The following is a 16,424-nucleotide window of genomic DNA, read 5'->3' as shown; positions in this document are numbered from 1 at the left end:
AAGAATATATAAAATGGTCATTTTATTCAACTTCATGAGTAATCAAGGAAGCACAAATTAAAACATGTTTTCAAATTGGGAAAGATTAACAACATTGTGATATGAAGTTGTGGGGAAATGGATATTCTCCTACACTGTTATCGATTTTGGAGACAAACTTGGCACCATCTATCAAAATTGTATTTGTATACATCTTTTAAGTGTTGTTAATGTGTCAGACAGCAATAGGTTAAAAACAACTATTTTGGTCCCTGGAAGTCAGGCGCAGCCATAACGCACTCCTAAAATGAAGGAGTGCTCTTGGATTCAGGCAGGGGACAAAAGCTGGAATGATTTTGAAGACAGTATTAGTGAAATCATGACCTGCCTTGAAAAGACTGTTAGTAGAAGGATATAGACCTGAGGAGGCTCGGTTACACTAAGGAGAGCGAGGAAACTCCTGCTGGAGCCTGGAGATGATGTGATCCTTGTCACCCTGGCAGGAAGCCAGCAACGCACTGGCCTACAGGAAGATGTGCCTACTAATGAAGATTTCCAGCTAGAGTATTCAAGGTGCCTCCGAGCTTCATCTTTCTGCTGTACTGAAATGTAAAAGGAACAAGATAAAGGAAAGGAAGGACTGGTAAACATCTCGCTGCCAAGACTTAATCGTTTTTTATAATTTCCAAATTTTCAGGGGCATTTGGGTGGCTCAGTGGGTTAAGCATCTGCCTTTGGCTCAGGTCATGACCTCAGGGTACTGGGATCCAGCCCTGCATTGGGTTTCCTCCTCAGCCGGGAGTCTGCTTCTCCCTGTCCCTCTGCCCCTCCCTCTGCTCATGCTCTGTCTCATATACATACATCATATATATATATATGTATATATATGTGTATATATGTATATATATATATATAAAGATTTTATTTATTTATTTATTTATTTATTTATTTATTTATTTATTTATTGTAGATAGAGGCAGAGACATAGGCAGAGGGAGAAGCAGCCTCCCCGCAAGGAGAGCCCCATGTGGGACTCCATCCTGGATCCTGGGACCACGCCCTGAGCCGAAGGCAGACGCTCAACTGCTGAGCCACCCAGGCGTACTGGTCATCTAAATATTTTAAGGGATGCCTGACATCTAAATATTTTAAAGGTATGTTTCAATAAGACAATAGGGTTTCCAAGGATGCCATTCTCAGCAGAAGCCCAAAGTAGAGAAGTGCGTACCTTAAAGAAATTGGTGGGCATAACTTTTGTGTAATGGCATGAGCCTTAGTCAGATTCACAGGGAATCAATGGTTTTTAACAGAAATACATCAGCAGAAATGCCTCCAGTCTGAACTGAGAAATAGGGGCAGTGCCAGGAGAAAAGATGTCCTTGGACTCCGAAGTTCCACAGGTGGAGACGCCTAGTCAGTTGCAAATGTGTACTACCGTGAACGAGAAACTGTGACTCAGAAGGTAGAACCCAAAGCCAGAGAGTGGAGTCAAGAGTCCTGGAGAATTATTTCCAGGCTTCGAATCCTAATCAAGGAACCTCCAAAATTTGCCTGGCTGGTTTTGGGAATTGCTATAGACGCCTTGGTGCTTCTCATTTTCCCTCTTTTGAACGGAACTGTCCATACCGGTTATCCCAGGTCTTTTGCACCATAGTATTTTACAAGTGTACTTGTCTCAGATTATTTATTTATTCAAGAGAGTTCTGTAGTTCAAGAGAAACTGTACTAAAGGATTTTAAGGATACATTTAGGAGCCTCATCCATACTTAGAACTAACTTAGATGCCAGCATTCTGGATTTCAAGCTAATGTTCTAAAAGGATGAGACTTTGGGGTTTCTTGAGAGGAAGGGAATATGTTTTATATGTGGAAGGAATAGAAGTAATTTGTGGTCAGGGAGTAGACTCCTCCCTTCAAAAAGTGTAGCCTAACTTCTCTCCCCATGGATGTGACTGTCGTTAGCAACACACTTCTGTGAGCGTGAATGTTGCGGAAGTGTCACCTACAAGACGAAGCCATGGAAAGGCGTCGTAGCTTCCTCTTTGCTCTTGTTCTCTTTTGGATCACTTGGTCTGGGGGAGGCCAGCAGCACAATAAACCCATGGAGAGACTCACGTGGCAAGTAACTGAGGCCTTCAGCCAACAGCCAGCAAGTCACTCGGGTCTCTTGCCGACGACCGCGTCAGCCAGCTTAGACTCACATCTTTGGCATTAGCCACGCCTTTAGAAAAATGTCTTCGGATGATTGCAATCTCATGAGAGACTGAGCCAGAATCACGCAGCAAAACTCCTGAATTCCTGATTCACAGAAATGGTGAGATATTTATCATCTTACCATTTGTTGCTGTGTTTTTTTTTTTTTAAGATTTTATTTATTTATTCATGAGAGACACAGAGACTAGGCAGAGGGAGAAGCAGGCTCCATGCAGGGAGCCCGACGCAGGACTCGCAGGACTCGATCCCGGGTCTCCAGGATCACACCCTGGGCTGAAGGCGGCGCTAAACCGCTGAGCCACCAGGGCTGCCCTATTTGTTGCTGTCTTAAGCTATGTTTTGCAGTAATTTGTTGCAGCAAGAGACAGCTAATACACAAGGTAAAGTTGTCATTAAGGATATGGTAATTGCAACAATACGAATTGGAGATTAAATCTTGGATAAATTATGCTGTTAGCCTTCAATTAACAGTAAAAAGTGGCAGTGAAGGTGGATACTGCAAATTAAATTTATATTAATTATAAAAAAAGGGAAAAATAGTGTGCCACTAATGCTTGGTCTTATGGAAGAAGTATATTTTAGGCACGCCCCATAAAGTTTCTTTGAAGTCTTTTCTTACAGCTCTTTGCCAAAATTTTGAGAATCCTTACTGTAGTAGATATGCAGTTTGGGCCTGTCTAGCATCCCTTTCTCTTTCTTCTGGTAACAGACCACCCTGTTAAAAAACAAAATTCAACTGAGTAAATTGTAAGATCTAATTGGCTTTATTCAGCGATTAATGAATCAGACAGCATTCCCATCCAGCAAGTAGAAGGGAGCTCTGCTGAGCTAAATAAGAGAAATGTTTTTAAAAGCAAGATAGGGCATTAAAAAAAAAAAAAAGGAAAGCATTTATTAGCAAGGAATACATTGGTTAGGCAAGGATGCCCTCCTTAGGAGTGTATGGGGTCTATCAGTTAAGTTTCCTAATGTTGACTGGGAAAGCCCATGGTGACCGGTTAAAGGTTATATTCCTGGGGGGTCGAAATCATATTTAGGTTAGGTATTAAATCTTGGTTTACTGACTCAGGGCTTTAACGTAAGTGATGCCGTTTTGGGACTGGAGTTCTTTTGTTTTGGTTTTCAGATTATTTATCTATTCAGGAGAGGCAGAGGGAGGAGCAAGCTCCCTGCCCGGAACCCGATGCAGGACTCCATTCCAAGCCCCAGGAATCCTGACCTGAGCCTGAGCCGAAGGCAGATGCTCAACCACTCAGCCACCCAAGTGTCCCTGTAGTTTTCTTTTTTAATTTGGGGAATATCAGCATCCTCCATTCCATGTGGGTCATGTGACTTCACTCAGTCTGCCTTAGGGGTGGGTGTGAAATTGAGCTTTTCAACTGGGATCTTTTATCAGGAATGATAGGGATGAGTGGGGGACCTAAGCTTCCTGGACAGGTTGTACCTGCTACCCATGAAAAGGGCTATCACGAGGCCTGTCTGACAATGAAGCCAACAAACAGGGAGAAAGACTGAGTTGAAAAATAGAGGCATATATGGAGAGGAGAGAGGAAGGGGGGGGACATCTGATCCTCACGGGGTCTGGTGACATTGTTTCTGCTTGCTTCTAGGTCTGCTATTTTATCTCCAAATATTTAGAGGGGCCTGCCACAGTAAGTATTTAAGTTGTTCTTAGGAATTCATTATAAACGGAATCTTTCTTATCTTTCTTTCTTCCTTTTTTTTTGGAGGACGGGCGTTTCCACGTTGGGTCAAATGGTGAGGGCTGAGTCATTGCAGCACACTTCCTAGTTGTAGAGCTAGTTTGCGTCCTTAAACTTTGCTCTATTAAATTGTCTTTGAACCAGACTTATTTAATAGTCTAATAAGGCCAATAAAGTATTCGACATATTTTTGTTCTCTTTTGTAATTGTCCTGTTTTTAGTTTTCTTGAAAATGACAGTCTGGCAATAATATTAATCCTTGGTTAAAACCTATTGCCTCTTTATATCAACTGCCTAATAACCTGGGTCCCTGGTGTCCTTCAAGCGCTTCAGGCGTCCTCGGCCAACAGCCTCTTTTAACCTGCCCCCTGTTGCGAACTCTGCCCAGGGCGGGGGGGGGGGGGGGGGGGGGGGGGCGGCTGTCCGCCGGGAGGTTTCAGTTCGGGCTGAGCTGCGGTCGGAGGACCTTCTGCGCTGCGGAGCCACCGACCCCCCTGTGTGGGCGCCCTCTCCCCCCCGCCCCAGGCCGGTTGGGGCGAAGGCGGGGCCGGGGCATCGGGGGCGCGGCCTGGGCTTGGACCGGGGGCGGGGCAGGGCCGGGCCGGGGCTTGGACCAGGGGGCGGGGCCGAGGCTGGCTGGGGCGGGGCGGGGCTTGGACCGGGGGCGGGGCCGAGGCTGGCTGGGGCGGGGCGGGGCTTGGACCGGGGGCGGGGCCGAAGCTGGCTGGGGCGGGGCGGGGCTTGGACCGGGGGCGGGGCCGAAGCTGGCTGGGGCGGGGCCTGGACGGGGCTTGGACCGGGGGTGGGGCTTGGACCAGGCGGCGGGGCTTGGATCAGGGGGCGGGACCGGGGCGGTGGGGGCGGGGCCTTGGCCTGGCGGGGGCGGGGCCTGGGTCGGGGCTTGGGCCGGGGGCGGGCCGGGGGCGGGCCCCGGGCGGAGAGGGCGGGGCGGGGCGGGGGGGGGGGCTGGGAGCAGGAGCAGGGCCGGGGCGGTGGCGACGGCGCCGGGGCCTGGGGCGGGAGCATGGGCGGGGCCGGGGCGGAGGGGGCGGGGCCTGTAGGGGCGGGGCGGGGGCGGTCCCAGCAGCCCCGGGGCGGGCCCGGGCGGGGCGCGCGCTGTCAGCTGACTCCTCCGCCCTGGCGCCGGCGCTTCCTTCCCGGGCTCGGGCGGGAGGTCGGGTCCCGGGCTGCGCGCACCTGCGCCGACCGGCGGACCGACCGGCGGACCGACCGGCGGACCGACCGACCGACGGACCGAGCGAGCGCGCGCAGCCGGGCGGCCATGGGTCCCCGCGGACTGGGGCTGCTGGCGCTGCTGGCGGCGCTCTCCCCTCGCTCCGCCGCCGCGTCGGGCCCGGCGCTGTGGCCTCTGCCGCTGTCGGTGCGGACGACCCCGCGCGCCCTGCACGTGTCCCGCGAGAACTTCTCCGTCTCCCACGACCCCGCGTCCAGCGCCGGCCCGTCGTGCGCCCTCCTGCAGGAAGCCTTCCGGCGGTGAGCGCTCCGGGGCCGGGCCGGGGCTGGGGCCGGGGCGGGGGGTGGCTCGGAGGGGCCTCCTGGGCGCCGGGGCTCGGGGGCCGCGGGAGGAGGTCTGGGGAGAGCCGCGCCCCCGGGACCCCGCGCTCGGCTGGGCCCCGCACCCCGAAATCCCTCCAAGGAACCGTCGGTCTCCGTGCGGCGCCCTGGCCGCGCTCGGGCCCCCGCCCCGCGGCCCCCCGCGCAGCCGCGTCGTCCCGCGGAGGCCCCCGGGCTCCCCAGGTTGCGCCTCCTTCCAGTGCGCACTGCGGCGTGGTTTTCCCTGCAGGACAGAAGGCAGCTGGTGGGGAAAGAAATAAAAAAGCGAAACCAGAGGAACCTGCTGGCCCACATAGGCCTGGAACGTGAGGTCGGGGTGCAGAGACCCTGCATGGCTTATTTTTCGCCTTCACTTTTGCACTGGACACGGCCACCTTAGACACGCGCTTCAGTGAGCCTTTGGGACTGAATCTGCTAAACCCCATCCAATGGCCAGACTCGGGGTGAAGTAGTAAAACCAAGCTGGCTGGTTGCCGCGGGATACTGAGAAGGAGAAAGGTCATCCGGAAGGAAGATCGTGGCTGGGAGATCTTTTTAAGAGGCAAACAGGGTGAACACACTTGCATTGGGACTCGGTCTGTAAAATTGTATTTTTCTTCTGTGCCATACCGTCCGTTAAACAAGGACTCAGGAATATGCTTAAAACGACGAGGACTGTGGCAAGAAGGCGTGGGAGACAAGTTGATGGTGTGATGCCCGAGGCTCCAGTCAGCTGTGAGATGGTTTAAAAACAAGGCTTGGCATTTTGAGGCAGCGCGGGTGATTAGCTGAAATTTGGCTAATTCGTGCCTGGTGTGTGAGGCAGCTGTTGCTAATCATACCCTACATTGTTAGGAAGCAGGTTATAAAGCATCAACCTGGACGCCTAGGACGTGAAGGTATTCGGGCGAGCATTCCAGGAACTCAGAGGGGTCAGTGTGGGTGTGGACTGCAGGGATGACAGGGATGTCCCAAGGCACTAGGTGCTGGGGAGCACGCAGTCCAGGCCCTAGTAGGTCAGAGGCTCCTATCTTCGAAGGGCCCAGCCTACATCACAGACCCTGCTTTCAAATACTATGCATTTTGCAAGCAGAGAGTTTGCTCTGGTGCGTAACAGCTTCCTCAACTCGTAGAGCAGGATCCATCACTCATACATCTTTTTTTTTTTTTTTTTTTTTTTACAATGAATAGCTCCATTCCCTCAGCTCCTGAAAGGCAAAATTAACCCCTGGACACCACTGCTTTAGAACCCTTTGAGTTTTCGGTTAGAAGTTTTAATACCGGGATCCCTGGGTAGCGCAGCGGTTTGGCGCCTGCCTTTGGCCCAGGGCGCGATCCTGGAGACCCGGGATTGAATCCCATGTCGGACTCCCGGTGCATGGAGCCTGCTTCTCCCTCTGCCTGTGTCTCTGCCTCTCTCTCTCTCTGTCTGTGACTATCATAAATAAATTTTAAAAAAAATTTAAAAAAAGAAGAAGTTTTAATGCCCAGGACCAAGGTTTTCCTTATTTGGGACAAGCCAGCAACCAAGTCAGATCTCAGAACTGCTGGCAACTTTAATTTCCTTGTTTGTTTGTTTGTTTTAAATGTGCTTCACTGTGGTAAAATATGTAGACGATAAAGTTTACCTTCTTAGCCATTTCTGAGTTTATAATTAGTGATCTATTTTTTTTTCTTTCAAGATTTTATTCATTTGACAGAGTGTGTGTACACACCTAGCAGGTGGAGTGGCAGGAGAGGGAGAAATAGACTCCCCGCTGAGCAGAGAGTCCAACGTGGGTCTCCGTCCCAGACCCCTGGGACCACGACCCAAGTCCAAGGTGGATGCTTAACTGAGCCACCCAGGCGCCCCAGCAGTTCAGTGATCTTAATTTTCTGTCTGGTACCCACATACCAGAGAAAGGGGAAATTAAAACAACATTTAAAAGTATCAGAAGACCAAATAAAGCTTCAAAGTAATTCTTTAAATAACATTTTAAATAGATTTTGATAAGCCAGAGAGGTTGTGTATGCTACTTATATGTAAGAACATCTTGTGTGTTTCCAGAAAAGTAAGGAGAAGTAGGAAAGTTCCAATGAGTTTGGAAGTGTATGGAAGTTAACCAGCGAGAGTGGAAAGGATGAAGAGGCTGAGAGCCCTTCCCGTGGGAAAACTTTGGCAGATTCAGGAGAAAAATTAAGATCGCTGAATTGTTGGGGTGCTTGGGTAAATTTTCAAGGCCCTGTTGAGAATTCTGTGGGCTGATGACCTCTTGGAGGGGGGAGTGGTGGTTATATATTAGCTTTTTGGGGAAGATAACAGGAACTGTGACTGAATCAAGCTTAAGCAAGAACAGCTCTTTTTTTTTTTTTTTTTTTTTTTTTTAAGAACAGCTCTTATCTCATACTTGAGGAAGTCCAAAATCAGAGAGGGTTTTAGTTGACTCAGTGGCTCAGCAGTATCGTTAGGAAATCCATGCTCTTGCCATCTCTGCCATTTTTAGTGTGGCTGCCACCAGTCCAGGTGTCACGTACTGAAGAGTGGGGCTCTTGTAGCTCACTTGGTGTGGGAAACCTATGCCCCCAGCACCCCTGATGGCCCACCTCCTGCTGGTGATCATCGGCTTGGGTACCCAAGAGGGTTGGGATTGCCATTACTGGTTCTTTTTTTTTTTTTTTTTTAATTTTTTTTTTTTAATTATTATTTATTTATGATAGTTAGAGAGAGAGAGAGAGAGAGGCAGAGACACAGGCAGAGGGAGAAGCAGGCTCCATGCACCGGGAGCCCGATGTGGGATTCGATCCCGGGCCTCCAGGATCGCGCCCTGGGCCAAAGGCAGGCGCCGAACCGCTGCACCACCCAGGGATCCCGCCATTACTGGTTCTTAACAGCAACTTCATACGAGGCACTCGGAAGTGTGGGGGTAACTTCTCAAGTTCCCGTGCCTGTATCCCACTCGCAGAGATTCCGAGACGGTCTGGACAGCCCTATTTTCAGAAAGCTCCCCCAGAAAAATCCAATGTGCAGTTGGAGTGAGAGCTTGTTGTTGGACCAGGTCTGGGTAGCAGGGATTGGAGGGGTCAGCTGCAGGGTCCACGGCCACATATGCATCGAAAATGTGACTACAGTGCTTTAAAAATTTGTTTGAATTTATTTCTCACACAGATACCATGGCTATATTTTTAATTTGGACAAGTCACAGCATGGCCCTGCTAAACGTAACAGTGCGGTGGAGTTAAAGCAACTTCTCGTCTCCGTTGTCCTTGACTCGGAGTGTGATCTTTACCCCAACGTCACTTCAGATGAGTCCTGTGAGTACCTGTGCAGCGCGAGTGCAGCGTGTTGGGAGCTGCTCGTTCCGGCCTTACGTGCCCCAAATAGGTTCCATGGCATGAACTATTCTGAGTTCGTGGTCAATGAGTTAAGTTTTAGTTTTAAAATTATCATTAAAGTTTGATGATAAAAGTAATACCTAGTCATTGTAGAAAATCTTTAAGTGTTAAGTGCAGTAAGTGAAGAGGAGGAAAGAAATCGTTCATAACCCCAGTGCTTAGTTAATGACCGTCGCCTTGGCTGTGTTGTTTCTGTAGATACGTTTAAATATTATATGTAGATTTAAGCATAAACCTATAAAAGGGACATGAGAATGGTGTAATTCTGCTCATGTGGCTTTTGTATTCTGCTCTTTGGCCTAACGTTATAAACATGTATTAAATATTTTTCTGTGAAATCATTTTTAGTGCAATGACTTAATTGGCTAATCCCTTATTTTTGGACATCTAGTAATTTTTTTTATTTTGAAGATAAATCTATGCTTATATCCATGATCTCTATTTATAATCTAATTTGATACAAAGATAATGCAGAATGGGGAGTGGGGTGGGGCTATTTCATTTTACAATACAGTCAACATTTAGCTATAGGATCCTTTTGTTGCCTAAGACGTTCGGGCCTTTCCCAAATTGTGCAGGAAGGAATAATTGGGCGGGCCTTTTTTCTGGGCCTCTTGACTAGGAAGAATATGGAACTACAGCAAGGAGGCAAGGGAAGCCACGCGAGGCCGTAGGTGCTAGATCAGTACGCACAGAGCAGACTGTGGGCAGGGCGGAAAGATAGGGGGTAAGAGAGGGGCCGCTCCTGTGTCCTCAGACTACCTAACAGACAGTTGAGTGTATCTCTTCATCCTTTGCATAGAGATCAGGTTTCTTTCTTTCTTTTTTTTAAAGATTTAATTTATTTATTCATGAGACGCAGAGACCCAGGCAGAGGGAGAAGCAGGCCCCTGCGGGGAGCCCGATGCAGGACTCGATCCCAGGACCCTGGGGGGTTACGCCCTGGGCCGAAGAAGACAGACGCTCCACCGCTGAGCCCCCCGGTGCCCCGAGATCAGATTTCTTAATACATCTCTGAAGAATAAGTACATTTCTCTTCAATTCTCTAGCTGTTCACAGAGAAACAAGATTTTCTGACACCATGTGACACGTGATTTCAGTTGGCAGCACTCAGACCCTTCACAAATTAGGTTTTGTAATCTGAATTGAGACAGAAGTGGTCATTCACTCCCTAAGGAATCTCTGCTGTCTGTTAGCAATACTGATGACCAATCGTAAATTCCAGAAAATGGTAGTGTTTTGAAACTGGAGGGTTCTAGCTTGTCATCAATTTGGCTTTGCAAACTTCTTTATTCTGAAAAGGAGGCTTCTTAGGACAAGCTGGTTGTAAAATTTTCTCATTGAAGGATAAACTAGTCAAGTTTTGAACTAGTTGATGATAAAATGAACACAGATGCAAATATCAACTGTGGTTCCGGAGTGTGAGAAAATGTTGAAGGAAGTGACAGGTGCTACAGCATCACGTATTAAAATGAAATTATTATGCCCTGGGACCCAGAAGTGGACTAGTTTCTGCTGCGGAGAATTAATTACATGTAATGAGGATGTTCGACGCAGCTTGCTTGAATGTGAAGAGCCCTGAACAAAACTACTTGTTCATGGGTCCGGGGATGACTGGGTAGACTTCGTGAGCTGGTGCGGAGGACTCCTGTGGAACAGTGAGGAATGAAGGCGCAGAGTGAGAGAGCGAGCTTGGAGAGCCTGAGGTGCACAGAGGCCCCATGCAGGAGTTGCTACCGTTGGTGTGTCCGCACACGGGGCAGTACTGCGGTCGTTGCACGTCTGTGTGTCAGTGCACAGGGGGAGGTCTGAGAAGTGTCTTCTGATGAAAGTAGAGGGAGGTGAGTGGGCATCTCAGGCCATTTTAGCCTTACCTGTTTTATTTTTGAAGAATCCTGTCTTGATGCTGTTTGTGTGTCCGGTCCTAAACACAGAGTAGTTACAGTTACAGCACAGAGTTACAGTAGTAGCAGTAGAGCACAGAGCGGGGTAACTGAGGTCAGGGGTGCCACTCCCACCCCACATCACGGAGGTCGTTGTTGACACCAGTAACTTGGTTTTGAAATAAAACTTGAAATTCTACAGCTTAGGTGTCTGTATGTACGGGACACAGTGTCCTTTTACCTGCTCTGTCTGGGGGTTTTGCATTGAGTTGAATCAGGACCCTTGTTACGATCGGCCATCAGCTACCGAAGTGTTTAGCCCGGAGAACACACACGTTAGTGGCTTTTAGGTGACTTGTGGGTGACCGTGTCGCACTATTTCTGAGAGACCCCAAAACATGTGCATTAAAAACTGTTGTGAAACAGCGGCCAGTGAGTCTGGTGGCCAAGAACTTGATGGAGACGGAGAGGAGGCCGGATTAGGCCGCAGCCGAGGAGCAGGCCTGCTAGCCTGGCCGTGAGCGCCCTCGGCGCCCCTCCCAAGGAAAGGCCGCCTCGTCAGAGGCTGTCACCCGGGAGGTCGCATGCTTCCTGGCCGTCGGTGGAACCCGCTTCCGGTAGGTGCTGCCGGGTGCCCTGGGAGCCAAGCCGGAGGGCGAGGGCGACCCCAGCCCGTAGCGGGGCCTTCCCTGCTCTGTGGCCGGTCCCCTCCAGGCCTCCCCGGGGTCTTGGGGACGGCACAGCCCAGCCGAGTGGCATTCAAGGCCCTGAAGCGTTGCCCTCCGTGTCCCCCCCCGTGTCCCCCCCCCCAAGCAGTGGGGAGCCGGAGGAGATGGGCGCGCACTAGTCTGTTGAGGGGCACGAAGCTGAGTGTAGCTCGGGTGAGGTGGCAGGTGTGTCGGGGGAGGGGGGGGACGTGCAGGCTCCACAGGGGTTCCGGGGGTGGTGGCGCTTGCACCGTTGATCTGAAACCATACCACGGGGATCCCCGGGGGGCTCAGCGCCTGCCGTCGGCCCCAGGCTTTGATCTCGGGTCCCGGGATCGAGTCCTGTGTCGGGCTCCCTGCGCGGAGCCTGCTTCTCCCTCTGCCTGGGTCTCTGCCTCTCTCTCTGTCTCATGAATAAATAAAATCTTTAAAAAAAAAAAAAAAAAACCAACCAAGGAACCATAGCCGAAGTAGGAAGCTCTCTGCTGAGGGTCATGGAGGGAAGCGGGGCTGGGGATTGTTGACCTGCGCCCCTGCTGGCTGGAGGCCGCCTGGGGACAGCGGGGACGGGGCCTCAGGGCGTCCCTGGAGAGTACCGGCAGCCGGGGGAGGGCCTGCAGCGGGGGGCGGGGATGGTCCCCAGACACGAGTCTGTGCTTAAATACATCCATCGTGTGTCACTGAGGGATTAACCACCTTCTCCCCCCATGCAGATAGTTTGGTTGTGAAAGCACCGGTGGCTTTCCTCAAGGCCAACAGAGTGTGGGGAGCATTGCGAGGTAAGTTCTGTGTAGTCCGATTGTCGTTTTCGAGTAAAGATTTGTTTCCATTTGGTGCTTTGGAAAATCAAGCACAGCAGGAGTTTGCTTCCTCGGTCCCTCTGCAGGGGGTGTCGGGTATTCCCAAAATGACTTTCACGGAACAGGGAGAGATCTTTAGGCCTCGCAGGGGACGTGGAGGCGCGTTCGTCCACAAGCGGAGGTCGCTGGTCCCTTGGCTGTGTGTCCACAGGGCCTTCCCGGCCGCTGCGAGTGACCTCGTGCGGGGTGTGGCCTGGCCTGCTGCCTCGCGAGTGTGCCCCCCCCCCCGCCCCCGTCTAAGAAACGGACTTAGTTATTCACAAACAAAAGGCCCGAATTGATTCCTGAACCTGCCAGGGCAGAAGCACAGAAACAGATGGAGAACGTCGCCTGTAAGGCCAGCCTCCACGCAGCAGCCACGGTTCCCACGGGCGGCCGTCGGAGGGACACGGGGCCTGAGCTGCTCGGCTCCTCCAGGGGCCTCCTGGGCTCGGTCCTGCTTTTGTTACCGGTTTTCATCGGGACCCTTTGGAGAATTGGGTGATTCTGCTTTGGTTTCTGGGCCAGGAGTCACTTGATCCTGAGAATTTTGTGAGGGGACTGGGAGAGCCTCGGCCACAAACCCGGGGTGGGGGGTCGGTCCCTGGGGCTAGCAGACATGAGCGCAGCCCAGATGCGGGGCGCAGAGCCGCTCCCTGAGGGGCTGGAGGCAAAGGGTGGGAAGAAACCCCAGAGGTCCCTTCTGGATTTCAGAGCTGGGTCAGACTTTGGGTTTTGGCACATTTCCTTCCGCTGTTCAGAAGCTGCTTTCTCTTCCTCTAATTCGAAGAGACTTCCAAGCAGTAGGGCTTTAAAAAAGGAAGAGACTCTTCCTTAATGTGAACGGACCAGGTTTGGGTCCTTGACACCGGGCGGCCTGGGTCTGCTGCGGGCCGGGCGTGAACACGGGCGGCCGGCGGCTCTCTCCTCCCCTCTGGTTGCCTTCAGGGTAACGCAGGGCTTGTAAAAGGAGTTCGAAACTTTTGCCTCCTCCTCTGTTTTTTTGGAAAAGTCTGAGAAGAGCGGGTGTTGCTTCCTTAAATGTCCCGTGGCGCTCGCCCGCATGGGGGGTGGCCCTGGACGGGGGGGGGGGGGGGGGGGGGCTGTGACCAGCGACCCGGCCTCCCCGGCCCAGTGAGCAGCGCTTCCCTCCGGCGTCTTCCCATCTCGGTCCTAGGAGGGCGTCACACCTGTTGCCTTAATCGCTCAGCTGTATCTCATGGTCTTTCTGTTCCCGGGGTGTCACTTAGGGCTCCTCCCTCCCTCCTGACCCCCAGGCCGCCTTGAGGGGTGACAATTGTAAAGGCCCGGCTGCTCCCGTGGCTGCTCCCGCGACTCTGGATCTCGGGTTGTGGGCTCCAGGCCCAGGGTGTGGAGACCAATTAAAAATGAAAATCTTTAGGGACAAAAATCATGGAAAAGTCAAGAGCAGTTGGAGGAACTGGCCCGTAATGGTAGTGTATTAAGGAAACAATCCACTTAAGTGAAAAATGCCCGGGACAGAGTCTGCAGCTGTGAGCAAAACATCGTAGGCCTTTACTTGGGTTCTTATTTATAGCTTCATGGTGGCTTGGGACCGTCTCCCCTCTGTTAACTTTCTGTGATCTCTGAAGTTTTGCTATATTTTATCATAAAAATTCTTTTTATAATGCCATAAATTTCCTTGGTAAGTGGTGTTTTGTTGTATTAAATCGCTATTCATTTTGTGTTTATCATTCAAACAAAACTGTGGGTACAGTGACGGTAAAGCGTTTTAATGAGACAAAAGCAACAGGGATGTTTTTAAAAAGCTGAGCTTTGATTTTAGAAAATATGTTAGAAGGTGTAGGTCTAACATTATTTTTAGTTTTATTTGCCTTTTCTCATTATGAGTGTATGTTAGTATAATGCAACTTTTTTTGACTCAATCTCATATATAAATTAAGGCAATAAACTATAAATTTTACTCTCCCTAGGTTTAGAGACCTTTAGCCAGTTAATTTATCAAGATTCTTATGGGACTGTAAGTATGATTATTATGTTACTAAATTGTTGGATAGATGTATTACTATAAAAAAAAATGTAAAGTCTTTAGTTGTTTATTGCATTTCTTCTTTCCAGATGTTTAGCTTCTCTGGTAAATGTAAATTTCCTACTTGTTCTAAGTCTTTTATCCAGTGCTTGCATAAATGTAGGCCTCTTAACTAAGCTCAAGTCAAGAGAAAATTCTAAAGTTAGTTTTATTTTGTTTTCTAGTTTACCATCAACGAGTGCAACATTATTGATTCTCCAAGGTTTCCTCACAGAGGAATTTTAATTGATACAGCTAGACATTTCCTGCCCATTAAGAGTATTCTTAAAACCCTGGTAGGTGATTATTTTATGTCACCCGTTTTCTATTCTGAAGCTTCGTCCTTTCATGGTGTTACTGTGCGTGGGTTACTGACACTGCTGTATGGGTGGGAATGGGGCGGTTGCCGGTCCTGTACTTGGGCACTGAGCTCTGGAAGGGCTGTTTCCTCCACTGAGAAAGTCAGTGTTAAATGTTGGCACCGCCACTTAATTTATTTGAAGTGGCGTAGAAAGGAGGCTGGGCACTGCCCGTACCTAGGGAGAGGTTCCAGAGGAGCATGGACTTTTCCGATGGTGGGAGTTGGGGGTGAGGCTCCCAGGAACTGTTTCTTCCTGTCCGCTCCTTAGTGGTTCATGCTCACCGTCACCACATGGGCAAGTTCTCCTCCCATGTTCTTTTGCGTCTTCCCTTGATCGCTTATGAATGCACCGTATTATTAGAAAGTGATTTTTATATTTGCATGAATATCCTAAATGTTTTTTCTCCAAAAGACATTATTGTTACTTTTGTGAAAGAAATAAATGCTTGGTCTAAAAAGTTTCAACAAACATGTGGCATAAAATAGGTAGTAATCCCATAATTGCTTTTACCAAAGGTTGACATAAATTTCGGTGTCCCATTTATCTCTTCTTACACTTAAAAATGTAATATATTAACACACAGGACATGGCTTTTTAAAAACCTTGAATGGAATTGCACTTTTTCTACCTCAAAAAAACTTGTTATGGCCATGTTTTTATGAAAGAATATGTAAGGTCTGTATCTTTCTAAACAGTTAATTATTATATTTTATATACCATGATGTGAATTTAACCATTCGCATGCTGATGGACACCTAGGTTAATTTATCACAAACAGTCCTGTAGAGTAAGTATTCTAACATTTGCATATTCATCAGGATTATTTCCCAAATATAAATTCTTGCAAGTCAATTTCCGGGCTTAAAAATGGACACACTTTATTTTAGGGGGGATTTTAAATTGTTACATATGATCAGATTGCCTCTTAGAGAGGTCGTGCAAGTGGTTGCGTGGCCAACAGGGGGGCACACTTTTGCCATATTGTTTGTTCATCTAATATCTCTGTGTTTTAATTTTCACTTCTGTGATATTTTAGTGAATATAAGCCTCTCTTATTAGATACTTGTGTTTTTAATATTGTAAGCTGCAAATATATTTTCAGTGTCCATTTTTTTTCTTCTGGAATATTGATTCCTTGTTGATATAAGAGCTCTTTAATGTTAATGTTATATTTGTTTATATACTTGTTTATATATATAATATATATATATTTATATATATATTTGTTTATATATTTGTTATATATATATTTGTTTATATACAGTGATACTTTGGTATTTGCTTGTTTATATATGCTTATCCCTTGTATATTCTTGTGAAGTTTTCCAGATTTTTTTTTAAGATTTTATTTATTTATTCATGAGAGACAGAGAGAGAGAGAGAGAGAGAGAGAGAGAGAGGCAGAGATACAGGAAGAGGGAGAAGCAGGCTCCATGTGGGGACCCGATGTGGGACTCCATCCCGGACCCCGGGGTCACGCCCTGAATCGAAGGCGGCGCTAAACTGCTGAGCCACCCAGGCTGCCCACTAGATGTGTTTTTTAAACTATAGTGTCTTTTTCTGTAGAAGTAAAAATAGTTTTATATGTAGTATAATATCTTTCAATCTAACCTTTTATTATTTTTTGTCTTGGGAAGTGAGCTAAGAAAGGACTCCAGAACAAGGATATAAATATAAAAATAACCTCCCAAATTTTCTCTTAATATAGTTTTTCAGGGCGAGTGGCTGGCTCAGTTGGTAGAGCATGGGGCTCCTGATCTCA

General features: G+C 48.9%; 1 protein-coding gene across 1 annotated transcript in view; it reads left to right on the top strand.

The window, feature by feature from the left end:
• Positions 1–4,992: 4,992 nt before the first annotated feature.
• The window catches only part of HEXB (hexosaminidase subunit beta), a 29,212-nt gene continuing 17,780 nt past the window's right edge, over positions 4,993–16,424 (top strand). The window contains exons 1-5 of the mRNA XM_072745343.1: positions 4,993–5,389; positions 8,595–8,740; positions 12,125–12,190; positions 14,206–14,252; positions 14,486–14,596. Of these exons, the coding sequence (XP_072601444.1) occupies positions 5,178–5,389; positions 8,595–8,740; positions 12,125–12,190; positions 14,206–14,252; positions 14,486–14,596 (582 nt within the window). The 5' untranslated portion in view covers positions 4,993–5,177. The remainder of the gene's footprint in view (positions 5,390–8,594; positions 8,741–12,124; positions 12,191–14,205; positions 14,253–14,485; positions 14,597–16,424) is intronic.

The sequence above is a fragment of the Vulpes vulpes genome, unplaced genomic scaffold (assembly GCF_048418805.1).
Source record: "Vulpes vulpes isolate BD-2025 unplaced genomic scaffold, VulVul3 u000000652, whole genome shotgun sequence".
Lineage (NCBI taxonomy): Eukaryota > Metazoa > Chordata > Mammalia > Carnivora > Canidae > Vulpes > Vulpes vulpes.
This window is presented reverse-complemented; position numbering and strand designations above follow the sequence as displayed.